At 32.7% G+C, this 27,009-nt stretch overlaps 1 protein-coding gene across 2 annotated transcripts; it reads left to right on the forward strand.

Moving 5' to 3' along the window:
* The first annotated feature begins 11,644 nt into the window (after positions 1–11,644).
* Positions 11,645–12,407, forward strand: LOC120280829. 2 transcript variants are annotated; one of them, XM_039287783.1, is made up of 2 exons: positions 11,645–12,146; positions 12,226–12,407. In XM_039287783.1, exons 1-2 carry the CDS (start codon positions 11,669–11,671, stop codon positions 12,297–12,299), a joined length of 552 nt encoding a protein of 183 aa, XP_039143717.1. In that variant the 5' UTR covers positions 11,645–11,668; the 3' UTR covers positions 12,300–12,407. The 2 variants fall into 2 exon arrangements, with proteins under 2 accessions (XP_039143717.1, XP_039143718.1); XM_039287784.1 differs by having other exon boundaries at positions 11,662–12,142; positions 12,226–12,252.
* Positions 12,408–27,009: the final 14,602 nt, after the last annotated feature.

Genomic DNA, 27,009 nt, shown 5'->3' on the forward strand with positions numbered 1-27,009 from the left:
AGTGTGCTCGAGAGAGGGCAAGGGAGAGCTGGTGTGGTAGAAGAGAGGTGGTGGCAGCATGGACGGAAGAGAAGACGAAGAAGGAGGTGGATATAGGTGGAGGCGGCGATGATGAGCTTAGGTTGTAGGCAAAGGAGGAGATAATCTTTTTTTTGTGTGGAAAAGAAGAAGAATTGTTGTTATTGCCGGCAAGGGGACAATCGATGACGCAAAAGTGAAGCTTCAAATCTAGTGAAAATCCGGCGAAGGGAAGATCCGAAAATTTCAAATCCGGCAAGATCCAGCGAAGATATGATTTGGCGAAGTGATGATAAAGCCTACAAAGTGGATTCAAATTAGGCTAAAATAGGAAAATGTCTAGTGAAATAAAGATAAATCCAGCGAGGTGAAGAGATGGCTGGAAATTATCGAAAAAAATTGTTGAAAAAAAAACCTTCTCTGATACCATGTAAGATAATGTGAGAAGAAGCTTAATGATTCTCATTAGGGTAACAACCCAATAAATAGATACATGACTATGTAAGAGTATGTATGAACAGAAAGATACAATATATATATACATATATACATTATACATAAAGGTATATTACTCTAACACTAATAATAACATTAAAGAATTTCCCAAGAATCTAACAATTAAATAGTTTAAACATGAGTTATCAGTAACACATGAAAATAAGAATCTTTAAACACAGTAATCACAAGTCAAAATCATAGGCTGACCTCAAATCATTCATGACCTAATCATGATCACCACTAGATACGGGACCACCAAGGTGTTTTAAAACTTAAAAGAGAATTTTCATAACATTGCCTCCCTTGGCGTTGCCCACTGAGATCCCTTGTGGTGACCCCAGGTCTCTCACATAAATGATGGTATCACCCTTCCTGAACCCTATCAATGGCTCTACTCGCCTCTTGACTAGGGGTAAACATAGGGTTAACCACACTGCCTCCCATTAGGTCAGATAGTGGGACCCCCACTATAGTGTTAGACTGAAGTCCAAGGTCAAGCCGTGGCCCGTCGTCACCATCAATGTTAAACATGTAAATGTAAGCATTTTAAATTTCCAACTCAAGAAATCCATCATTACACAGTTTTGACTTAAGGAGTGTACATTTAAAACCAAGGCTATAAATCACCATACAATGGCTAAGTAAATAAATACATATTAAAACATATTCACTTTGAGTGTAAAAATAGGCATACAAGTATATTACCTTCAAAATAAACATGTATAAATATTCTAATTCTAGTAATACACATCCATAGATTTTGAGTATTCAAATAGATTCAACCCATTCTTATAAATTTATGTTTGGTAAAGAAAGTGAAATACAATTTAATATTAGAAATAAAATGTAAAGCATATAATGAAACACTATATTACTCTTATCAAGACTATGCAACTACAAATCAATTACTCACTGAACAAGTCATTTTGCCTCGAGACGAGCTCACTCTTTGGCGGTTTCCTTCCCCTTAGAAGATGTTTGGCCACCTAGCCACAAGCATGGAATCCAAGAAGCAATGAATGCAAGAATGAAAACTATAATGCATGAATGCACGATTTTACATGTCATACATGCATCACTAGGGTTATAGGGCAAAAGGACATTATTTTGGACCCCAAAAGGCCTCAAACTGAAGTAAAACTAATTTTAATGAAGACCAAGCATGAAGAGCTTCATTTTGGACCAAAAAGGTAAAAGAAATGATAGTAGAGTTTTGGTGCTTCTGAAACAATGATCCCGACCCTAACAATGGAGTTTCTCTCAAGTTTACAACATCAAACACCAAGATTTCCTTACAAGCATCAAGGATAACAAATAACAAGATCAAGGGCTCCATTTTAAGACCAAAATTTCTCACAAAGCAAACGATATTCTAAGATTTTAACCTAGGTTTTCAAACAATAAATCCGATGAAATACAAGGAATATACAAAGTAAAAACTAGGGTAAGACCTCTTATCTAGCTTAAGAATGAGTGAGAGAAGGTTTTTGGGCAGTGAATCGTCAAGAATGGCCCTCGGAAGAATTTTAGAAAGGAGGAGAAACTCACGGCTTAAGGAAGAAGAAAAGAAGAAAGAAAGAAAGAGAAGAAGCTGGTAGCTAAATTTTTCGTTTTTTTAAGGAAATGGCAAAATTGCCATTTTTCCCTCTATTAAAAGAATTAATAAAGAAGGGTCCAAATGACTAAATTGCCCACAATTTTGGCTGGATTTCGCATAGAAATCAGTGTCCGAGAATGCAAGAATGCCACAAGTGCTAAATAACTATTTTACCCCTAATGCATGCACAAAAGTCTAAAAAGGCCTAAGGTCCAATTAGGACGAGTACAACAATTTGTTTTTTAGTGAAAATGAGCGAGATTCACTAAAGAAAAGAATGATTTTGTGTTACTCATTTTGTGGCCTTTTTATTTTAACTATAACCACCGTTGCATTTTGTGGTAGTTTAAACAGCATGTGACCAACAACTGGTATTAGATTTCATTTGATGGCAATTTTTGGGTACAATGACCAGAATACTATTATATCGATGGCAGTTGGATCTAAATAGGTGAGAAATCGGTGCAAGTGATGGTAGTTTTATCACCAACTATCGTAAAGGTTATTTTTCATTAACCCGCTTATTTTTCTTTTCTTTGTAGTTAAGCCCCCTTTTCTCCTTTTCTTTATTACTATTTTAGGTCTTTTCCAGTGAAGTCCCCTTTCCTTTTTCTCTACATTGATGCCAATTGTATCATCAATCCATCCAATTTTGAGAAATTTGAGCACATCATCAATCGAAGATTCAATTATTTTGTTTGATTCATCGATCAATCCGTCTCATAGGTTGCTGATGATCGTGAAGCCTTTTCTTTCATTCAATCTCAGCTTTTCACTCATCTTGATGGTAAATGTTCTCATTTTGAATTATTAAATTAGATTATCTGGTTGATTATTATTGGTTCTTTTCGAATTTACTAAATCAAATTTGATGATCCATCGATTCGTTCTTTTCCCTCTCTTTGATCATCAAATTTTCGTTATCTTCTTTTGAGGATTCAATTGTTCTTTTTTTTTTGTGCTGAAATTATGATTTGATTTATTTCCTTTTTATCAAAGTTTTAGTTTATTTTTAATGGAAATTTTGATTCGTAGCCACAACGATTTGTAGTGTGTGATGCTAAGGACTTTTGTTCGGCTTTGTTTTTCTACTTTGAGAGTGTGTACTAGTGTATTTTGAGTCATGCCCTTGTGTCTTTTTGGCGTTAATGTAGGATTTAGTGTAGCAACCGAAACTTTATCTCAATTCTTCTAGATTTTTAGGTAGGATTGTAGGATTTGGTGTTAAAAACCCTTTGGTTCTTGTTTTGATTCGATTGGATGTCATATGATTCCAATTGAGCTACTTGTGCGTGTATGGATAGTAATGTGCGCATTAGTAGGTTTATTTTGTTGTGTTTTCAATGTTTTTCCTGATTTTCCTTTCATGTGTATGATAGGTAGTGAATTCTCTGAGAAAGGGAAGGAAGTGGTGCGAGAGTAAACCCACCAAAAGAAGTTTTGCTTTGTATAGTGAGTGGTAATTTTGTTAAATGTATAGCTTTATATGAGTGCTAGAGTATTTTGTAACATAGTATGGCTTATATATTATCTTGCTCTTTCTCTCAAAAGCATTGGATGGTTTTCCATAGGGAACTTGAAACTCATATTATGTTCGTGTATGTGTTATGCTTCATGAGTAATTATATGTTTATTTTCCTTTTTGCTATTTTTGAGTAAAATGCTTTTAAAGTATGTTGGTTTGGATTAAGGCTTGGAGTAGAAAAATAATTCTTTAATCTAAAAAAAGTTTCATGTGGTTATTGGAATTTGATGGTGATAGCGGTGTACGACCCGTGGGCATTAGCCCGAAATTGCAGATAGGGTTTGGCACTACAATATAGGGGTCTCCTTGGTCCAGCCTATAGATAGGTGGCGGGGTTGCCCTTGGGTTTTTCCCATGCAAGAGATGTTGTAGAGCTCTTGATGCGAGTAGTGTTGAGATACTATGGGTCACCACTCGGGTTTATCAAAAGGCCAACACCAAGGGGTTTATTTTTATATTGTTTTCAAATCCTTGGCGGTCCCAGGACTAGTTGAGGCAACAACTAAACTAGGAGAGTTTTAATGGACAACATGAAACCTATTCTGTACTTCTAGTATTTATTGATTTACATATGGTTGTTTTTAAAATTATTTTACTTGATGTTAAGAAAACTAGTTTTAATTTGTTTATCATTATGAAATGCTTTACGACTTTATTTATCTATGCAGTCACCCCTCATTGAGTAATCTTGTTACTCACATTCTCCTTTCTTTATCTTGGCAGAAGTCACAATGTGGTCGATCATCGTGCTGTGCAGGTCTATTTTTCGAGTTTAGTATCTTTTAGCCTAGGTTTGTATGTATTTTGGGGTTTAGACCAATCTATTGGTCTTGTTGTATACTTTATCTTCGATTGTATGTACTGGATTTGCTCGTACTATAGAGACACTAAGTATCAGGAGAGTGGTTTATGTATCCAAATCAACTGTTGTGAGTTTGTGATATGTGGATCAATTTATTTACTTTGGTGATATCAGATGTCACGATGCCTTGCCTTAACTTGAGAGTGGGGTATGACTCATCCCATCTCAAGTAATCTTGGTGATTATCATGAACCTATCTTGAGGGATCGGGGTGTGGGATAGTGTCTAAACTTCGTGTGATTTTACTGCAGTTCTAGAACCATCGAGGATTGTCATATGCATTTAGCGACAGTTATTCCACCAGTTGACTAAAACCACCATGAATTGATGCCCACGCTGGTATTTGCAGCAATTTTTGTAACTGCCACCGGTTGCATTTAGTGGTAGCTATAACTACTACTAAATGACTTTAAACTTCCGCTATAAGCATGATTTCCTGTCGTGATTCTTGCAGTTCATAAGCCAAGAAAGTGCTAGTTCTTTAGTTGCTTATGGGCATTTATTCATACTCTATTTAGTTAAGATTTCAATTTATTTGAATTTGCAGTGTTTATATTGGCAAGTGACTTGCATAACATTTTTCAATGCCTAAACCCCATCGTAATAGAAAGCTTGCTTTTGTACTTAGAGTTAATAAGGTATTAACTGCAAGTAATTGAAAGAGATCGATGAGTGAAAATTCTAATTTTTCTGCAACTACACTTATTGAAGCCCCAAAAGAATGTAATAAAGGGTAACATTCACTTTGATCCTTACCACCTTTTGTATTCAACCTATATCAAAACTATTCACCATATCTGTATGCTTCCTAATAAAATTCATTGCATTATGACTTACCCGTTAAATTCTCAAAGGAAATTGATGAATAATGGATGAATGTTGACCTATATTTATTCAAATCCAAAGAAATCCAAATTTTTAAAGCTTTAAGATATCATATTGAAGTACGAAAGAAACTATATGAACAACTAGAGGTAAGTGTCACAATGTTATATGCATACAAATTCATATTAACAATAAAATGAGTTTAGATTTTTACAATAATAAAGAATATATGTTTCATATAACCACAATACTTACATATCTATTAATAAGTATAAAATGATATGCATGACAAAATTTTTTATTGTTATTATTATTTAGAACTGAATTTAACACTAAATTATTCCATGTAAGAGTTAGGTTAGCATAGTCATTTTTATTTAATCTGAAATAATATTTTGGCTATAGTTTCTTAGCATAAACTAAGATTAATAATTATTTTTCTACAAGTGAGAGTTGAGGCACAAGAAAAATACTTGTACGCAATGCTTCAGAATAGCCAAGAAATATCTCAAGATTAATATAAACATTGCAATTTAGAGATTACAAAAATATAGCTTGTAGACTTGAACATAGCTTTTTCAAACTTGATGAAGAATATAAATCTAGTGTGTGAATCCAAAGCTACCAAATTAGGGAAAGGTATCCCCATTAATACTGTCAAAAGATCTCACAACTCAGCTTTCATGCCATACCAAAATAGTACAATAAACAAAACTCAAAACACCAAGTTGATTATAAATGGTTCTTCCCTGACACATGATGTGAATGTAAAAGAAAATTAAGGCCCTATTTGGATTAGCTTCTGAGAAGCCCATAAACGTTTTTTTTTATAAGTTAAGTGCTTCTAGACTTAATAAAAAAAGGTTTTTGGATTAGCTTCTCTCTAGAAGCAAAAAAACTACACATCAGAAATACCACTTTTTAAGAAGCTGGTCATGTAATGCTTTTTAAAAAAAGCAGTTTTTTAGAAGCAGTTTTGGGGTTACACAATTACTTAACTACCCTTATAAAATAAAGAAATGACCTAGGTTTTTAAAATTTCTCTCAATTTTTTTCATCACCATCCAATTTTCTCTGTCTCCAAAGATATGAAGGTCTACCCTTTTATTTTCCAATTGTTTAATACATCTCTTGCAGTGGTTCCTAAAAGATTTTCAATGAAATTTGTTGTTCCTATTGAATCTAATGTATGAGGTATTCTGTCTAACGCATTTATGGCATCAGATTCCCATCTATCTATTAATTCTGGTCATTTTTAAGGATGAACTGTGCTTAATACTAGCATACTTCCTTCATTATTTTGTTTGGGCATTGTTTTTATAACTTCTAATGGATCTGGTTTCCCTTTATATGTTTTATAATTTTGTTCATAATAATTAGTTGAAGTGAAATTATGTTGTGATGGAAATTGTAAAGGTTGTGTTGTTCTACTAGTTCTTTCAATTGTGGTTTGGGTTACTATTGTTTCTGGTACTTGAACTTTCTGCTCTTTGATTATCTTGGTTATTACTTGCTCTTGATTCTACATTCATCATTATTTCTTCTATATTAACTTCTTCTAATTGTCTAATCATTTCTTAATATTCATCTTTTTTATTACTGTTGGTTTCTTCCATTATATACTTTTCTTCTTTATCTTCAAAAATATTAATTTCTTCTATTATATAATTCTCTTCTGTTTTTGGTTTTGTTGGATAATTATATTTATCATATTTACATTCTATTAGAAATTTTGTATCATCTATATCTTCTGGTAATTCTTCAAAATCTACTATCTAGTCATATCCTGGATATATTTTTTTAATTACTTCTTCCATTTTTTATTGCTTTTATGTTTGATATTTGTTTATTTGACATTTTTTAATTTTACTTATTTTTTTGATTGATTTATCATTAGATGATCTATGATTTGATTGTTGTTTTCTTTTTGATAATTTGTTGATATTGTTGATTTAATATTTTGTTGTTTAAATATTTTTTTTTATGTTTTTTGCAATTGAAATAAAATTTAGGTATTTATTTTGCTTGAAATAAAATGTACTGAATTAAGATTTGCAGAAAATATAATCTACTTCTACTTTGCAGAAATTAAATCTACTTACTATAAAATAAAATTTAAACAGATGAGAGAATATAAGGAAATTCTTATGCAACAACAAGATCCACAACATGTAATACAATAGAAGATAAACCTTGGCAAATAACTTTACTTGATCCACGTTTATTGAAAGTAAAAACTTGTTTTTTGGTTTTTATTGGCTTTTTAATTTTTATGGATTTTTGAAAAATTATCTTCCTTTCACCATGGACATTCTCTGTCGGCTCGTTCAACCTTACCATCTTAGAGTATACTAACCTTTCTCTAATTGCAGTATTAAGCAACCCATGTAGAGTCACCAGTTTCCAAAGCCTGAGTGTTCCACTTTGTATAATTACTTAGAAGAATAATTTTTTGTAAACATAATGATTATCTTTTTATATGTGAGAGTTAACCCTTTTCGACTTTCAGAGTTCAGGCTTACCTCCACACTCTTTTTCCCCTTTAACGAACCTCCTGTCCTTCTCTGACGGGTACTTTTTGGTGCTCTCCAGTTTGTCTTACTCCTCATATTAGTTAGACCAACTCTTTTCACATAAAAAATTCATTTTAAGTTCAACCTTTCTTTTTCAAAAATAAAAACTCATTTTTACACAAAACCCATTTTTTGGATTTTTATAAAAATTCATGGATTAATAAAACTATAATACAAAGATAAAACTTACTATCTCCATGTTGGGGACCCCGTTAAGGGTTTTACCCCTGCATGGTAAATATTACCTTGTAATCGTTGTTGAGGAAAGTAACTATAGCTTTGATACCACTATATCCACAGCGCCGTCGTGACGGAGACAAAGACGTGGACGTTGGGATGACTTTCAATTTACTCGGACGCCGAGGTCATCTAGGTGAAGTAAAGGTTAGGGCGGAAGCTACCTTAAGATTAGAGCATATACAAGAGAGAGAGAGAGAGAGAGATGGATATATTCACAAGAAAGGGACTTCTTTATTTCATAGGAGGGATCTTACAAGAGTGAGGGGTGAGATGTGGGAATTGATGAGATAGGTGTGGGTGAGTATGGATGCTCACTCCTTACAAACTAAGAGGCCTTATATAGGCTCCAAGACTTAAGCCCTAAGCAATCAATAATGTCATGACATAATTCATGACATAATTTACATAACACTTTACAAAACTACCCATAAAACCATGGGATCCCAAGGTTTTGCAACAGTAAAATCACTGTTGCTACAGTGACGTCGACTCTTGTCCTCGCCCAATGTGATAAATGCATAATAATTAAGATATTATTATAATTCAATGCATACCCATTTTTGTAATTTACTACTAATAAAGTCCTTCTATGAATGTACATTTAAATAACTTCACAAATATAAAAGCACTTTTACATTAATATATCCAAACACAAAATACAGAGAAGCACTTAACTTATTCTGAAAGACATTTTTTTTTCAAAAGTTCTTCTACCGAACTTAAAAAAACACTTTTTTAAAAGTCAATCTAAAAAATGCCTAAATTTTGTTGTAGTTTATTCATATATGAATAAATCGTTCTTAAATATGTGACTTTTATTTCTTTATTTCGTATTTACTATTATGTGCTCTATATACTAGAAATTATTAACAAATTTAATGTTTTTAAATATATGAAATTCATTTTTATTATTAAAAATTATTTAATACATTTACAAATATAAAGGATATTAATAAATAATAAAAAAAATAAAAACTGTATATAATTTAAGGCCAATTTTGTTTTATATATTGAAGGCCGCAGCATAAGTGTGAGCCATAATCTAGTTTGTTGATTAAATCTTTTTAATGCTGACATTATGTGATATGGTCACATCATTCAATATTTTCAATCTACAAAATATTGTTCATTTTCTGCCATATAATTTAAGTGGCCGGTTATACAACATCATCTGGCACATGGCATCCTTTTGAATTAAATATATATATATATATATATATATTTATTTTTGAAATTAAAACTTTTATGTTATACAAAATTATTTATAAATTAATATTTTTATAAATTAATATGTTTAAAATTTAAACTTGATTTGTAAATTAATAAACTTATTTATATATTAAAATATAAAAATATTAATTTATAAAAAATTATTTATAATTTTAAAATGTTTATAAGTTTATAAAGTTTATAAATTTTAGTCACTTTTAAAATTTATTTATTTAATTTGTATATATTTTAATAATTTTAAAGATAAATTTTCTTAAAAAAATTTCATAAATAAAAGAATTAAGTTTTATTTTTGAAAAAAAAAATGCCATACGGCTACATAGGGTGCCAAAAAAAATCGTCTATGTCATTGAAATATATCTATATAAGTACTAATTTTTTTTAAATACAAGAGTGTACTGCCAATTTGCCACTACTATGATGCTTTTTTTTTCTGACTATAAGGACTAAAGTGCACTATACATTATACTAGAAGGACCAATATTGCATTTACACATTTTCTAATTTTAATTTATCAAATTGAACTATTCAAATTATCTCTGATTGATGAAGACTAGTTCAGATAGTTATACCTTATCTATAATAATAATAATAATAATAATAATAATTATAATTATAATAATAATAATGTATATATTTTTCTTATTCTTAATTTCAAATTTTCAAAAAAAATTATTTGATGGGTTGTCCATTTTTGAGAATTCGGGTGAGAACATTGTAATTTACATGTCATTTTTATTATTCTTTTATTTAAAAAAAATATAAACAGTGAGTCATTAATGCACAATTTATTTATGTTTTCATCCTAGATAAGTTAAAATTTGAATGCGACTTCTCATAAATATCTTACATGAGAGATTTAATATCAATAAACTAAGGTGTTATTAGCATATTTATTAATTATTATGTGATTTTGTTATTAAGAAAAACTATTATGTGATCTTGGCTAATGGGGCAGCTGATCACGTGATCATAGCAGTCCACTGTTTTTTTGGGCCAAATGAAAAACAAGGACCCCACACAAATAACCAATTAAAGATTACAAAAACTTGTATAACTCACAACATTTAATTACACATAAAAACATAATTAATTATATCAATAAATATGTTATAAAAGAAATTTTTTTAAGTTTCATGAAAATTAATTAAAAAATTACTATAATCATCTTTTTGCAGTTATTCCTAAACCAAAATATCCATTTCATAAAACAAAATAATAAAAAATGCCTTAAAGTTTTCAGGTAAACTTATGAAGTAAATAAAGATAAATAAGAATAAAATATAATAAAAATATATATAAATATTAAATAAGAATTTTGTAAAAAATTTGGTCTCAACATATAATGCTTAATATAAAAATACTAAATGAGTATTATATGAGGAATAGTATTATTAACTCACGGAGATTGAAAATTTGACTCCCTTTTAAAACATGATTACAAATTTGGAATGTGTGTTAGGTAGTTTGTCTATATATGTTAATTAAACTATATGAAAAAAATTGTTATTATTTAAAACAACATTATTTTATTATAACATTCACATATATGTAGTAAAACGATTGAACAAACAACCCAACAAATCCAAAAAAGGAAAATTATGCGGAAATGGATACTAGCTATTCTAGCTTTATACTATTATTATATAAAATTTTCAGAATTAATTTATGATAAAAAAATGGGAAAAATAGAAATTCTCTTATGTTGGACTTCCAGTATCTTATCCAGAGAGATTTATATATAGCCCATGGCTTCTTAAAAACTCTTGATCAAAAACCAAATAAATAAATAAATAAAAATAATCAACAAATTTTATTTAAATAAATATTATTTTTTAAAAATAATTTTAATGAGAAATATTTAATAAAAGCTAAAGGGTTCATAATCTAGCATCATTACATTAGCCCCACTGCAAAAAAATATTGATGTAGAATTTAAAAACCTGAGTTCAAATTCTACTAAATGCAATAGTAACAATTGGTCCTCGATTGTGGATGGGATTTGAAGCACAAACCCCATATTATCGGATGAGGTTGCACGAAAAAGATCAAGAAATTCTCGGCCCGTGCACACTCCTCTAACTTGCAATTCTCACATTTATAAAAAAAAAAATTTAAAAAATAATAATAACATCCGAAAAGATTGGGAGAACAAGAAAAACCAAGAAAAAGAAAGCTCCTCACCCTTCCAAAGCCACGGGTCCTAAACAACAACAGGAACACACCCAAACCCTTAAAAAGCAAATCCAAACACTATAAACTAACACCACACAATGGTGCCACCCACGTCCATTTTTTTTATGTCCATTATTGCACGCATATACCGACATTCACGTCCCCTTCAATCTCTCCCCTCCCTTAACCCTTCTCCAAACTCCACCAAACTCATCACCAACCTCTCCCTCATCTCCTTCTTCTCCTCCTTTAAAAAGTCATCTTCATCTTCATTTGAACTTAACACCATGACAATGTCCACTAGCTCTGAAGACGTCACTTATTCTCCTTCTAGTCAAGCTTCTCCATTGACAGTCCAAGTGGTATCAAGAAAAGTATCTGATGGTCTTCTTGTGAAGTTCTCTGATTTATCAGAATTTGGTTTCGAGTATGAAAAAAGTGGGCTGTGGTCACCGCCGGTGAGACGTGCCGCCTACTTGAGCCCCAGGGGTGTCATTTGCACTCAAGAACAAATCATTAGCAAGCTCCAAATGGTTGACAGTAATGGTTCATGCCAGCAAAGCTCTAGGAGAGGAAGAAGAAGCTTTGCATGTCTTAATGTTGGTAAAAGAAAGTTCTCATTGTTTCCATTTAATCAGAGTTGAAATTCTTATGTTTTCTTGTTTGAATGAATGGTGTGCAGGTTTGTTAAAGAGGATAAGGTTTGTCAGAAAAAAACAGCAGAGTTTTATGTTTTGGTGTGTAATTATTTTTTAACTGTAATATTTCTTTTGGAATTTTACATTACAGACATCTTTTGTAATATTTTCAACTGTAACAAAATTACAAGGCTTGTTATAAATTTTATTAAGCTTTTTCTTTTCATGAGTGAATGTTTGTTTCTGGAACTATGTTCTTGTTATTTAGTACAAAATAACATTATATTAATTTAATAATTAAAGTAATATAATTGTTTCAGTAAGACATGAGGATTAGTGATTTAATGAACTATGTATGTTATAAACAAGAATAATTAAAGGTACTTGTTGCAGCATCACATCTAACGTAGCTAGCAAATTAATTAAAGCATATGAACTTAGCTTAAAGATTGGGTGAGAGAGAAAATAATAGAAAAGTTATAGTCTCACATCACATTAGTTCAACAATCAAACATGTTGGCAAACAAAGATTGCCTTAAAATTGACTAATCATCATAATAATGCATGGCGATAATTTGAAAAAAATTAAAATTACTCTCAGATAGAAAAATCACAAAAACTTTCATCATAAATCCTATTAGGGAATATTAAAATAACTAATAGCACTATATCAATTAATCTGAAAAATAAAAATTTAAATATATTCAAATAATATGTTTAATTTGAGTCTAACTGAAAACATAAATAAGAAAACATGAAGCAGTTTTCATTTCTATGATCTAATTAAGGGAAAAAAATTAAACTTTAGTGTATTCTCCACTTACCAATAAACTCAAAAAAGTTTAACCACTAACGATTAATTGTGATATATACAAACTTCCAATTAAATCTAAAATGATAGACATGATACACCTTACTCATTCAAATATATTTAAAGTTTTAGTATATCAGATAAATTTATGCTAAATTTTATGTTAGTTAAATATAATCATGTTTGATAATATTGCAACCTATAATAAATATTAAAAATATCTATTACTTAGAATTTTTTATTATCTTAATTATTTTATTTTTTATTTATTATCTTTGTTCGTGTGTCTGTGTGCAGGGAGATGTAACATGAAAAATTAAATTTAGAATAATAAAGTTTATATTATGACCTTATTATATATATATATATATATATATATATATTACTGCATTTTCACTGTGTATATCATGGAAAGCTATTCTTTGGATGCCTCTAAACTTTAATTTATTGAGATCCAGAGAGATCCAGAATAGATGACCGAATTAATGATGCCAGTCTCATGATTTTATGGTAGCTATTCCTCCGGCAAAGGATGCTCTGATGTGATCAGATATAATTTAATTGAAACAAGCATCACATGCAAGGAAGCCATATTATATGAAAATGAAGATGTCCACGTGATGAGTTGTGGGAGGGATGATAACCAGCTGCTATGCATGATGAGGGGATCATACTAACTAATAGAAATATTAAATTATTTATTCTATATTTTATAAACTCTCAAATATATATATATATATATATATAGATAAGGATCCCTCTTTAGGATTGAGGCATAGTCTAACGATTTCCACCATGCTTTACGAGTGAGAGAAGTCACTTTCTCTTCCTTCCAAATTTGTAAGACACTATAACTGGTACATCTACATACTTATTTGTGCATTGACTATCTAACACAACCAATAAAAATGAGATAATTGAAAATGATAATTTGTAATGTAAACCAAATCGGATCTTACTAAAAACCAGTACTAAGAATGCAATTATTATTTTTTTAAATCTCATAATTAAGCATATGCAGTTACTTTAGAGAACAAACACAATTAGGGTTTGAAATAAGAAAAAAAGAGTAAATCATGATAGTCTCTTTTAAATCTTGATCATTATTAGGATCAATTGCATATTTTTTTTAATTAGTGTACTACAATCTTGAATTTGTAGAAACCAATACAATCAAACACAGCGTTTGATTTTATTACACAATCACCTTCATATTTGGTGAGCTTTTGATTTTGAACTTAAAAGATATAGCTCTGATACTTTTGTTTGGTTTGTATGTTTTTAAACGAATAAATTACGCAAAAATATATCATAAAGAAGGCAAGTACAAGAGTTAGGATTAAAGTTTGAGGACTTAGAGAACAAAAGCGTAAGAGTCACATCAAAACCATGGCTAGATGACCCTACAATGAAATAGAGAAGATGAAAACACATAACATAGCTTTTAGGGAATAACTATCAAAAAGGAATCATCCGTCCATGACCTCAATCCTAAATCTTAGGAAGTCTTCAATCATGTCTACTAGCCATTTGAAAGCGTTGTCACAAAATCCCCCAGTTTAAGCCTCTTCGAACAATGGGTTGCAAATGATCAAAAGATAAATGATCAATTTAAATTATAATCAAAATAGGATGAAATAAACATGGCTGAATATGCAATTATTTCTCTCCAATCAATTTCTCGCATGTCTCAAATAAACTTTATTTATTTATTTCTTTATTTTGGTGGGCTTTAGCTAAGGACGGAAACAAGGGAGGGCTAGCAGGGGCTTCAACCCCCCCTCTGCAGCACGCAAGGTTTTTTGTTTGGTCGGAAAACATAGAAGTTATAGAACCATGCAAACCAGCCCCTCTTCGGCCATGCCAGCCCTCCAACAACCCCTCATCAGCTTTGATAATCACTACATAGATACTAAAGACCATGAGGAAGAACTTTTGTATTCAACTCGACCTCAGAAAACATTTCTACAAGGCGGGATAATTCATGGAAGATGAGATCTTCAAAGAAAAACAGAAAAAAAAAACCAGCAAGTTAACAAAAACTATGCTTTTATAATTTACAGAAACTTCAATAACGGAAATGAAATTGGTGCATTGAGAGCATGAGTCAATTGCATTTTGGTTAAACCAAACCAGCTAACTATTTCCTCGAACTAATATGCATCCATTTGATGATTGCATCCTGGCCGTTCATTGGAAAACCAATCTTGACTGTTGAGGTTGCCTCGAACTTAAATCAATCATTTTGGTGAAATTAATCTCTGCCGTCATTCTTTCCCTCTCAAACCTAACCAACATTCAAACATTTGAAATGTCAGTTTTACCCTTTAATCAATATCTATTTCCAGGTTTCCACCATAACACTTAACAGCATTAAGTTATCACTTATCAACCTGCTTGGCTACTTCTTCACTGCATCCTCTCTACTTTTCACTGAGTATGTATATTTTAGTATTTATTTTTTTAATTATTGGATCATACAATCAATGATCAAGTATTACTTCTTATTGAAAATGAGAGAATTAATGTATTAAATTTATGGGTGAAATAAATAGAACATGAATGATAAACTTCATTTTTATAAATATACCTACAATGTGTTTGATTAAATGCCTTGATGAGTTAAAATGTTGAAAATATCAAATATCAAATATTAATATGTATCATAATGTATATATGTATAAGTAAATAATGTTTAGAGTTAAATCTATATAGTAAAATACATAACAAAATAGGTTTCAAACTTTCAATAAGACTAGCTATACCAAAGGTTTCATATTTATAGAATCATAAATATTCATTAACACATAATAAAATTGGATTCAATGACGTAACAAAATTGGTTTCATAAGACAAATTCAATCATTTAGATGCATTAATGTTAGCACTACCATGTTCAAACAATTTTGTGTGCTTGATTCTTCTAATGATCTTGGTGGTTGACTAGTTGGTAATGTAATGTTAGCACTTTTAATATTTTGCTTGTTATTTTTTATAGTCTATGATTAAAAAATGTAAACTCGTCGTATTCAGTTTCCTTTTCTGAGTAGCATGCGTCGCACAAATGGCAATTCTAGCTCGAGTGTGCATAGATAAATGTTTTATGTTTTTGTGTGATTATTTTAATTAAATGTCACAATATCGCACTATTTTATATTGAAAACAATTTATGTTGACTGAAATTTTTTTTTTTAACATTTTGCCCTCAGCCTCCCCATCAATAAGTCCTGGTTCCATCCCTGGCTTTAGCCCTTAAGATTAGAATTATTTTTTTATATTTTTGTTTTGCAGTAGGATGTTTTTTCTTCCCTCTTTTATAGTACTTATTTTTTTATAAATGAATTCTCATAGTTAATTCTTTTAAAAGGAAAAATTGATAAAGATGAACTTGGTAGAGCGTGAGCTAGTTCTGAAATGTGACATCATAGATTAAGAGGCAAACAAGGCGAAAAGAAAGTTCACAAGACAAATATCAAAATAATTAGTTTTTTTTTTAAACAAAATAATTAGTTTCTTAGAAATGTTGAACTAATTAATTTTAAATGTCTCATGAGAAAGCAACATATATATTAATTGTTATGCTAGCTTTATATTTGGCTTTCTGTGCTTTAGCATCTGCAAAAACAGGTATGGCAAATTGCCTCCTTTAGTCTGAAGCAATGCAAGATCATCATCATATGATGACTATAAAGGTTTTTATGTTTTTTCTCATGCATAATTGTATAGCGTTGTCATGAACTTATAAAATCCTCTTCTCATATATTCATTAGTTGCTTTTGTAATTGGAAAGTTGAATGATTTCAGGGAATTAAGTAGTAACATGAAAATACAATCTTAAAAAAAAAAAAGCAAAAATAAATATTTAAGATCAAGTTTTTTTTTTACAAGACACAACATATATATATATATATATCCATGTTATATATTTACACATTAACCATACATTGAGAGGGAGTCTAACCCTTGATGGTGAGGCCTAGATTAAGTTTATGAGGGCAAAATTTAAAATTTTAAAATATTATCATAGAAACCCTTGCAATCTTATAAATCATCAAATATGATTTGGATTATCAATAATATATTATATGATATGTGCTAGTGTTTAAGTAATACGAAGTATTATTTTCTTATATTGAGCATCACTTTTATTAGATTTTATCACTTATGCATGTGTGTTTGTGTTCTTTTGTGCATATAGGGTTGTGGAGACAAAGTTGAATGAAAGAAAGCAAAAGTAGATCGTGGATGCAATTGTTGATGAAGTTCTTGGGTTGAACAAAGGTGAAGACATAAGTTGTGCTCAAAGACATATGGGATGTGTGCCAACCTCCATTGTGCTTAAGAGAATGACATAAAGTGGAGGGGCACAAAGGCAGTCACACTCATATGTTCCGACTTGTGCAAACATTAGCAAGAGCTTCGTCAATGTGGTTTCATTGAAGACGTGACGCGATCTACTGCATGGATGTGTGCCCATTCATGTAGCCTCGATGAAAAGAGTGGATTTTGGAGCATTTCGGTGAAGTACTGTAGTAGTTTATTGTAGTAAAATATTGTAGCAAAATTACTGTAATAGTACTGTTCACAGCACGCAAGAAATGAAGACCTAGAAATTCACATGAGCATGTGGAATTTGCATACGTCCATGTGGATGCCTGATTCCAACCCCTATAAATACCTCGTTTTGAGAGTTATTGAAGGATCTTTTTCCCATCTTTTGCCCACCTTTGGAGGTGCTCGCGGCTAGGGTATAGAGAGGCTTTGACTAGGTCTTTGGAGTGGTTCTACGGACTTTGACATCATGTTCCTTTGGAGGAGAGTTATTAGGGGAGCTTTCGTCGACATCGATTAGGTGAGGTGTGCCCTAGGCTTGACAAAAGGAACCCTTGGAGAAGATGAGGCAGCTGCGCAAGACCATCGATACGGACTACAAAGGGCTTTTACTTATGGATTGCATGCTTTTACTTTCGATTTCATTATTGATTGTGTATTGCTCCATGGAGAGTTAAACCCCTAGTGGGTGCTTGGACTTGTAAACCCTAGGATGACTTTGTTCCATTGACTCTTGTTATGCTTCTTTAATTTGATGTTTTAATTGAGTTTCAATCTTAAATGCTTGTTATATTGATTTTCCCTTAGAGTGACACTATGGTTGAGAATCTATCTTGGTAATCCTTGTGGATGAGTGATACTCCATTAGGGTTAGACAAAGCAAGGTTGGAGAGGGTCGAGAGGGTGAGTCGAGAGGTAGCGGAGCGTCCCCTTTCCCTTCCGATGTGATTTATCCTACCTCCATGTTCCAAGAGTTCTTTGCGGTCATGATAGAGTGAAGTGCTAAGAGACAAACTCCACTAGGGCTTAGTTGCGCAAGTAACAGAGTGAAGTGTTGAAGTAATCCTTAGTGCTAGGCTTAACTGTAACTAGGGGTCTTTCGCCTAGACCAAAGGGTTAGATCTATACTAGGAAAATAGGGTTCATCACTTGGAGTCCCTAGAGTTTCATGCAACCCTCATAGTGTGAGGCGTCAAGAGCATTCCTTTCTGCCGAGGCATAGTGTAAGGGTTAGTCATGGTTGACCTTAGGTTTGGGATCATGTGTTTTTGGATTTCCACAACTCATTAAACTTTAATTAGGAGGCATAATTAGTAGTCTTGCACTTGAAACAATAGTCCTAGAGAGAGCATTGTCCGGGTACCACATTTTCTTATCGATTGCCTCTCCTTATTCCTATTACGCTTCCCTTTCTCTTCTTTACATTTATTTGCATTAATATTGTTCACTCACTCACAAATTGGTTCACTCTTTAGCTAAATAGCATCACTATTTGCTTCCTAACAACTATTCCATATGGATACAACTACCCACTCACCGAGGTACTTTATTATTTTGACAACCCGTGCACTTGCGGTACACACACGAAAGGGGTGTGTCATTATACTACAAGAAAAACAAGAATTTAGTACGGTAAATTTGGCACGGTTTTGGGTCTAAAAACTGTGACAAATTGATTTTGGCACGGTTTTTGGCACGGAATCTTAATTGTGCCTATAGCATGCATGACAAATATAATTTGTCACAGTATAGCAAAACCATGACATATTTGGTCACGATTTTATAGACCGTGACAATATTTGTCACAGTTTTTGGCATGGTGTATATTGTCACGGGTTTTTGGCATGGTTTAATTTGTCACGGTTTTTGGCATGGTATAGGTTGTCACGGTGTTTGGCATGGTCGGATTTGTCACGGTGTTTGGCATGGTTGTATTTGTCACGTTTTTTGGCATCGTTGTATTTGTCACGGTTTTTGGCAAGGTTACGGTGTTTGGCACATTTCAATTTGTCACGGTTGTTGGCACGGTTTTGTGTGTCATAGAGTTTGGCACGGTTTAGTTTATCACGATTTTGGGCACGGGGTTGTTTGTCACAGTTTTTGGAACGGTTTAGTTTGGCATGGTTTTTAGTATGGTTATACGATATTTTGCATGGTTTTTTGTCACAAATGTTGTCACGGTTTTAGAATTTACATAATTGTTACCACATTTTTTGTCATGAATTTTGGCATGGAATTTGGCATAATTTTATTTATTTCATGAAAAATTAAAATTTATTTTGCTAAATAATGGTAGATTCATTTGATATCATAACCTACATTAATTTACCAAAATACGTCCTGTAGCATTAGTAAAATAAACATAAATGTTATTACAATCATCCTAGTCTCGGCCTACATCATCCAACAAAATACCACAAAACTCTATCCCTCTGCATCATCCTAGTCTCTACCTACATCATCCTCAAAGTTGTCAAGAGAATTATCTATAGACCGGGAAGCCCGAACTCTCTTCAACATTGGAGAGTTCTCATCGGCATGTGTTTGGGACTCTCCTGTTGGTACTCGAGGGGCATGTGGTGTGCGAGTAGTAGTAGGCATGCTAGAGAGGTCAATACCTTATGCCCGAAGTGCAGCAAGCAATGATGATTCAAATAACTCACGTCGAGCCAACTCAGCATCAGCCTCAGCGCGAGATCTAGCAAGCTCCTCTTGTAACTCTTTAACTTTGTTGGGGAGTTGTTCAGTTGATTCGGAAGGCCCCGAGCGTGTCTTGTAATTGGATGAGGACATTTTACTAACTATGTTACCTTTTCCTACAACTCTGTTACGACTTCCAATAGCTATCTCATCCCATAATACATCTTGATTGATAGAATCCTGATCTACGCCTTAATTGTATTTGTCTACAATAGCTTTCTCAAATTGTTCCTGCATCTCAAGTAAGCTTGCTTTCAAAATGATTATATAAATATTATCCAAAGTCAAACAAAATTTAAACTCAAAATATTCACATTAATGTTTTGTTCATTCGAAAGCCTAACTCAGCATGTGAGAATTCCTAATGCATATATAACTTACATTGGAGTTTGGAAAATTAATACTATGTTCCTTATACTACATCTTTTCCCATATGAGATTTTCAAATGCATTTATAACTTCTATGTATAACTTCTATTGGATTTTCAAAAATTAATGCATGTATAATTTCCTAATGTATGTTTATTACTCTTGATGATTACTTTGCATGGTTCTTAATAGCAAAAGCACAAAATTTTTTCACTTGTAAATGTCACAACATTTTTTTCACTTGTAAAGCCTAAGTAAGCATTTCATAATTCCTAATGCATGTATTTTCCATTGGATTTTGGAAAATTAATACTATGTTCATTATACTCCATCTTTTCCCATATAAGATTTTGAAATGCATTTATAACTTCCATTGGATTTTAGAAAATTAATGGATGTATAATCTTCTAATGTATATTTATTACTCTTGATGATTACTTTGCATGGTTATTAATAGCAAAAGCACAACATTTTTCACTTGTAAATGTTCTTCATTTGATACTAAAATGAAGGACAACATTTTTTCACTTGTAAAGCCTAACTAAGCATGTGATAATTCCTACTGAATGAATGACTTCCATTGGATTTTGGAAAATTAATACTATGTTCTTTATACTATATCTTTTCCCATATGAGATTACCTAATGAATCTATAACTTCCATGTATAACTTCCATTGGATTTTAGAAAATTAATGCATTCATAATTTCCTAATGTATGTTTATTACTCTTGATGATTACTTTGCATGGTTGTTAATAACAAAAGCACAACATGTTTTAACTTGTAAATGTCCTTCACATTTTTTCACTTGTAAACCCTAACTAAGCATGTGATAATTCCTAATGCATGTATTAACTTCCATTGGATTTTGGAAAATTAATACTATCTTCCTTATACTACATCTTTTCCTATATGAGATTTCCAAATGCATTTATAACTTTTATATATGTATAACTTCCATTGGATTTTGGAAAATTTATACATGTATAATTTCCTAATGTATGTTTATTATTCTTGATGATTACTTTGCATGGTTGTTAATAGCAATAGCACAATATTTTTTCACTTGTAAATGTTCTTCATTTAATACTCTTGATGATTACTTTGCATTGTTCTTAATAGCAAAAGCACAACATTTTTTCACTTGTAAATATCCTTAAGTGGTATGGCATGTCAACAATTGTTAACTTAATTGATTTTATGAACATATATCTCAATGAACCATGCCACATTAAAATGTAATTTCTAAAATTTTTATTTTTTGGTTCCTGTTGTTGCCTAAATACAATAGTGAGTTTGTAGGGGACCTAAAACTTGTAGAGCTTCGAACTTGGAGGTCGAACAAAAGGAGTTAGAGTCTCTTTCTTCTTCAAATGCCTAGACCTGTAACAGTGTGGGAAGTGTCCCCACAAACACTCCGATGGCTAATTCAGTAGAAAATAAACGTTGATCTTCCTTTTTTCTCTTTCCAAAAAAAGTCCTCCCCCTATTTAAATAAGGGAGGCTATTTATAGATATATGCTTACAGTTATGTAAACACTTCACGTGTTCAAGATCGTGGGTGAAATGGAGATAGTGGGTGTGATGTGAAAAGTGGGGTACTATGTAGGTTTGAATTAGTCCGCATTAGTTGCTCCCCACATCTATCTTTAGGTTAGAACCTTAAAGATAGAAGTAGGTCATTATCTGCTTCAAACTCAATATTTGAATTTATCCACAGATAAGATACAACTAATTTAAATTTATTCATATCTAGATAATATGGTTGGATAAAGCTCTAATATACTTGAATTTATCTTTATCATTGGATAAAGATTTATCCGTTGAGTTCAACTCAAATTTGAACTCTCTATAAAGGAAGTCTCCACCCCACTTTTAGAATCGCACAACCTCTATTGGGTTAAAGACTTTTGGCATCACAGCTGAGTTAAAGTATTTTCCGGCATTCTTCCCGTGATCATCAAAGATTTTTGCAAGTCGCTTTGCTTCTTTAGAGTTTGGAGGTATTATTATATTAATTAATTAAATTCACTTTCTCTCTTCGGCTGGCCGTATTTGAAAGGATATATATTATTTTAATTAATTAATTAATTAATTAATAATATATTTGTATATATTATAATCCCTTTGTTCTGAAGATCCTCCGTCATCTTCTTTTTTCTGCCGGCAGTATGTATATATATAATTTTAATTAATTAATTAACTAATTAATTAATTAATAATATATATGTATATATTATAATCTCTTTCTTTTGAAGATCTTCCGTCATTTTTTTTTAATTGGTTAATTAATTTTATATATACATATATACATATATATATATTAGCATCACTTGCCATGGCTCGGACGAAGCAAACTAGTAGACCTTTTAAATCCTTTGGACCTCAGTCTCACTTTGTGATAGGCGCCTATCTTCCTACCTCTTTTAATAAAGGTCATGTTCAAAGTTTCAGGGCTAAGTATTCGATTCCTTCCGACTGGAGAATTAGTCTTCCTAGTGATCCTAGTTTGTCCTTTTTGTTTCGCCCGGTATGTCCTTTTGCCATTCATGCAGCGTTGCTGATATGGGATATTCGCTTTCCTATGCCTTTCCTTCATCATGGAATTCTTGAAGTTTAACAAGCTATCTCCTCGCCATCTTCATCCAAATTTTGAGGTTTCTTATAGGCTTTCATATCTTTTGCTTTATAAGTGGGCTTAGGGTCTCGAAATCACTCTTTTTCATCTCTTTTTGAGCTTCAACCTTGTAAAGATAAGTCCGGTCGCCATGTCCTTCATGGGACTTCTTCTTTCCCTATTGATGATCTCCTTCCCTATAAAGAATTATGAAGATGATGGTCCTTGTTTACCCCCCAAAAAGGTTCTTGGAAAGGTCCCTTACCAATGGTGTTAGAAAAGTAAAAGGGGGAGTATTAAGAAAACCTTACGCCCCACTCGTAAAGAAATTTGCTCCCGAGATTCATGTCATTGAGCTGCTCTCGCCTATAATATCGATGACACTTATGACCCTTCTTACTTAAGGGCACTGTGGGTGAGTGTTCTTGCACCTTCTCCTTCGTTGTCCCTCTTATTCTTCTTCCTATCTTTCATCCTCTCATGCTCGATGCTCAGGTGCAAAGAGACTAATTCGAGCTATGGTGATATTTTTAATATTATAAGGAATATATTTGATCGTGACCTTTTAGCATATGCTTTTATTTAATACTAGATATGGTATCCAAAAACTCTGCGATTTGTCAGCTTCCAAACGGGTCAACAAAAAGCGTGCTCGAGACAATGAGACTTCAAACTTTCTCAACCCGGATCTTCCTCAAGTTCTTTCATGCTAGGTGCATCTCCTCCTCCAAAAAGATCAAGTCTCCTACATCCAAAGGTGCTAACCTTCTCGATTCTGAAGTTGTTAAGACTTCCTCCAGGGGTTCTAACCCTAATCCTGATGCTCCCCAAAGTTTGAACCTTGATGTTTTTAAGGGTTCTAACCTTGACACTTGCAAGGGTTCTAATCCTCCAAATAAAGCCAACAATGAGGCTTCAAAGGGTTCCAACCCCTTATTGTCATCAGCAATCCTTGTGGTTTCACGTCGTGAAAGAAGGGAACTGCATTCTGAGTCTCTTTTAGCTGTCAATCTCACCTTTCCACCCACAAAACCACCTCAAGCAATTCATTGGGTATATAAAGATCATGCTAATCTTAGGAGTACTCTAAAAGGGGAACCTTTTAGGTTTTATCCTGGTTTAGTTGATACTGCATGATGATTCTTCGAATTCGGGCTGTTTCTTTTATTGATGTATTCTTCTCATTCTTCCACGCAGATGAGGGAACTTATTTCTGCTGATATATGCTGGAGAATATAGATAATGCTGAATGTCTTTTAGTTGAGGTATTTATCTTTTTTGTTTTATCTTTTCCTACATATAATTTGATTTTGACGTCTTTTTCTTTATTGAGGATAGGCTGCTCAACGTTCTTCTTTGGCGTTTGGGTTAACGAGATCCTTGAATCAACGCTTAGAAGATTCAAATATTCATCAGAAGAAGTTGTAGTTGATTATTGAGGACTTTCGAAAACACAACAAGGAGATTACCGTCCACCTTCAAACTTCCAAAGCGGAACTTGCTAGTTTGAGAGGGTATGCATCCAAATTTTCCACCTTGAATGATGAAAACAAGAGACTCAGAGATAAGGTTTCATCTTTATGTTTGACTATCACTTCTCTTGAGAAAGATTTAGCTTCTGAATGACAAGGTACTTCCGCATTGAATTATGAGATATCTTCTCTTTGTCAGACATTCGATGCCGAGCGACAATCTATCCGTACTACTACTGTCCGAGAATAACGCGAGTCTTTAAATTGTTATCAAAGGAAATGTGCAGTCAGTGTTATCTTCAGCAAGACTGCCTTTTATCTTGCTCGAGAGCTTCTTGAGAAGGAACATGGTCGTGCTTATCCTGAGTTAGTCTTTTCAAAGACTTCCTCCATTGTTGAGCCTTTACCTTGGAGGAGTTTTGATCCTACTGAGGAGGATGTTATTATCTCTTTAAACTCCTGCCTTCACGATGACTTAGATTATCTTATTGGCCCTTGGGAGTTTTTTGGGAAGAATGGTGTCTACTCCGAAAGTCACAATGATGAGATCTCAGCTTTGTAGGGTTTAGATGAGGAGCAAATTTTTGATGAGATGCTTTTTCCTGTATGTCATGAACCACCTGTACATCCTGCTCCATAATAATCTTTTTCCTTTTGTAATGATTATTTATAGTTTCCTTATTTAGGGCTTAGTGATGATGTGTAAACTTTTAATAAAAGTGATTATTTTTAGTATTCTTTCGTAATATTTTGTTATTACTTCAACTGACACTTAGCTCGACATCATATGTGTGGAAAATATTTGTTATCAACCTCATTTTGTAGGAATATGTTGACTCTTATTTCTTATCTCTTCCCATATAAAAGATCAGGTTCTTAAGATGTGTACTTTCATTCCCTCGTAGAATGAAAGTTTAAGGTGCTGTAACTGCTCATCTCTTCCTTTATAGAAGATTAGGTTCTTAAGATGTGTACATTCATTCCCCCGTAGAATGAAAGTTTAAGGTGCAAACCATTCATCTCTTCCTTTATAGAAGATCAGGTTCCTAAGATGTGCACTTTCATTCCCTCGTAGAATGAAAGTTTAAAGTGTGAACCGTTCATCTCTTCCTTTTATAGAAGATCAAGTTCTTAGATGTGTACTTTCATTCCTCGTAGAATGAAAGTTTACAGTGGAACCGCTCATCTCTTCCTTTATAGAAGATCGTGTTCTTAAGATATGTATTTTCATTCCCTAGTAGAATGAAGTTTAAGCACGAAACTGCTCATCTCTTCCTTTATAGAAGATCAGGTTCTTAAGATATGTACTTTCATTCCCTCGTAGAATGATAGTTTAAGGTGTGAACCATTCATCTCTTCCTTTATAGAAGATCAGATTCTTAAGATGTGTACTTCCATTCCCCCGTTGAATGAAAATCTAAGTTGCAAACCGTTCATCTCTTCCTTTATAGAAGATCAGGTTCTTAAGGGGTGTACTTTCATTGCTAGGGATTTAAAGTGAGACCATGTCATTCTTGTTCTTGAAAACCCGTTGGCATGAAAAATTAAAACACACGATAATTACGTGGAAAACCCCAATAAAGGGGAAAAACCCACGGGACCGTAACTACGGTGCCATTTTATTTCTATTGATATACAACTTACAATTTACAAAATGTACATGCTCTGAAAATAGAGCTTCAGATGATTGGTGTTCCAAGTCTTTTGAATCTTTTTTCCTTCCAAGGATTCTAGCTTGCATGTTGCCAGACCAATCATTCTTCTCACCCGATAGGGTCCTTCCCAATTTGGCCGGAGCTTCCCTTCTTCTACAAGGGTATTTGTGATGGACGTTTTCTCAGCACGAGATCACCTTCAACAATAGGTCGTTCTTTCACCTTTGAGTTGTAGTAACGAGCCATCCTTTGTTGATAAGCTGCTAAACATATGCGGCTTTGATCTCTTTTTTCATCTAGGAGGTCTAAATTATTTCTAAGTGTTTCCGAGTTGCCTTCTTCATGAAATTCAACCATTCTTGGAGAAGTCGCCTCAATTTCCCCACTGGATTAAAGCCTCGCTCCATAGGTAAGGTTGAAAGGTGTTTCTCCCGCTGAGACCTTACCGTCATATCCTATACGCCAAAGGATTGACGGAAGCTCATCTGTCCATGCTCCTTTCGCCTTGTCTAAATGCATTTTTAGATCTTCCAAGATAGTTTGATTGCTTCTTTCTGCTTGCCCATTAGCTTGGGGGTATGCCACAGCAGAAAAGTTAAGTTGGATATGGAGCCTTTCACAAAAGTCCTTAAATGAGTCACAATCAAACTGCTTTCCTCGATCTGCAAATTATATTCGTGGAAGTCCAAATCGACTGATGATGTCTTTCCAAACCATACTTTCTATGCTCGGTTATTGTTGCTAATGGTTCCGCTTTCACCCATTTGGTGAAATAACTCAGCTACACCATTAAGAATTTTCTTCCTCCGCTTGCTTGGGGAAAGGTCCCTAAGAGATCTAATCCCTCATTTAGCAAATGGGGTTGGTCTAAT

The sequence above is a fragment of the Dioscorea cayenensis genome, chromosome 17 (genome assembly GCF_009730915.1).
Source record: "Dioscorea cayenensis subsp. rotundata cultivar TDr96_F1 chromosome 17, TDr96_F1_v2_PseudoChromosome.rev07_lg8_w22 25.fasta, whole genome shotgun sequence".
Taxonomy (NCBI): domain Eukaryota; kingdom Viridiplantae; phylum Streptophyta; class Magnoliopsida; order Dioscoreales; family Dioscoreaceae; genus Dioscorea; species Dioscorea cayenensis.

Coding starts and splice junctions, on each gene's coding strand:
- LOC120280829 (XM_039287783.1), top strand. CDS start 11,669: ATGTCCATTATTGCACGCATATACCGACATTCACGTCCCCTTCAATCT. Junction 12,147..12,225: donor CTTTGCATGTCTTAATGTTG/GTAAAAGAAAGT, acceptor AATGGTGTGCAG/GTTTGTTAAAGAGGATAAGG.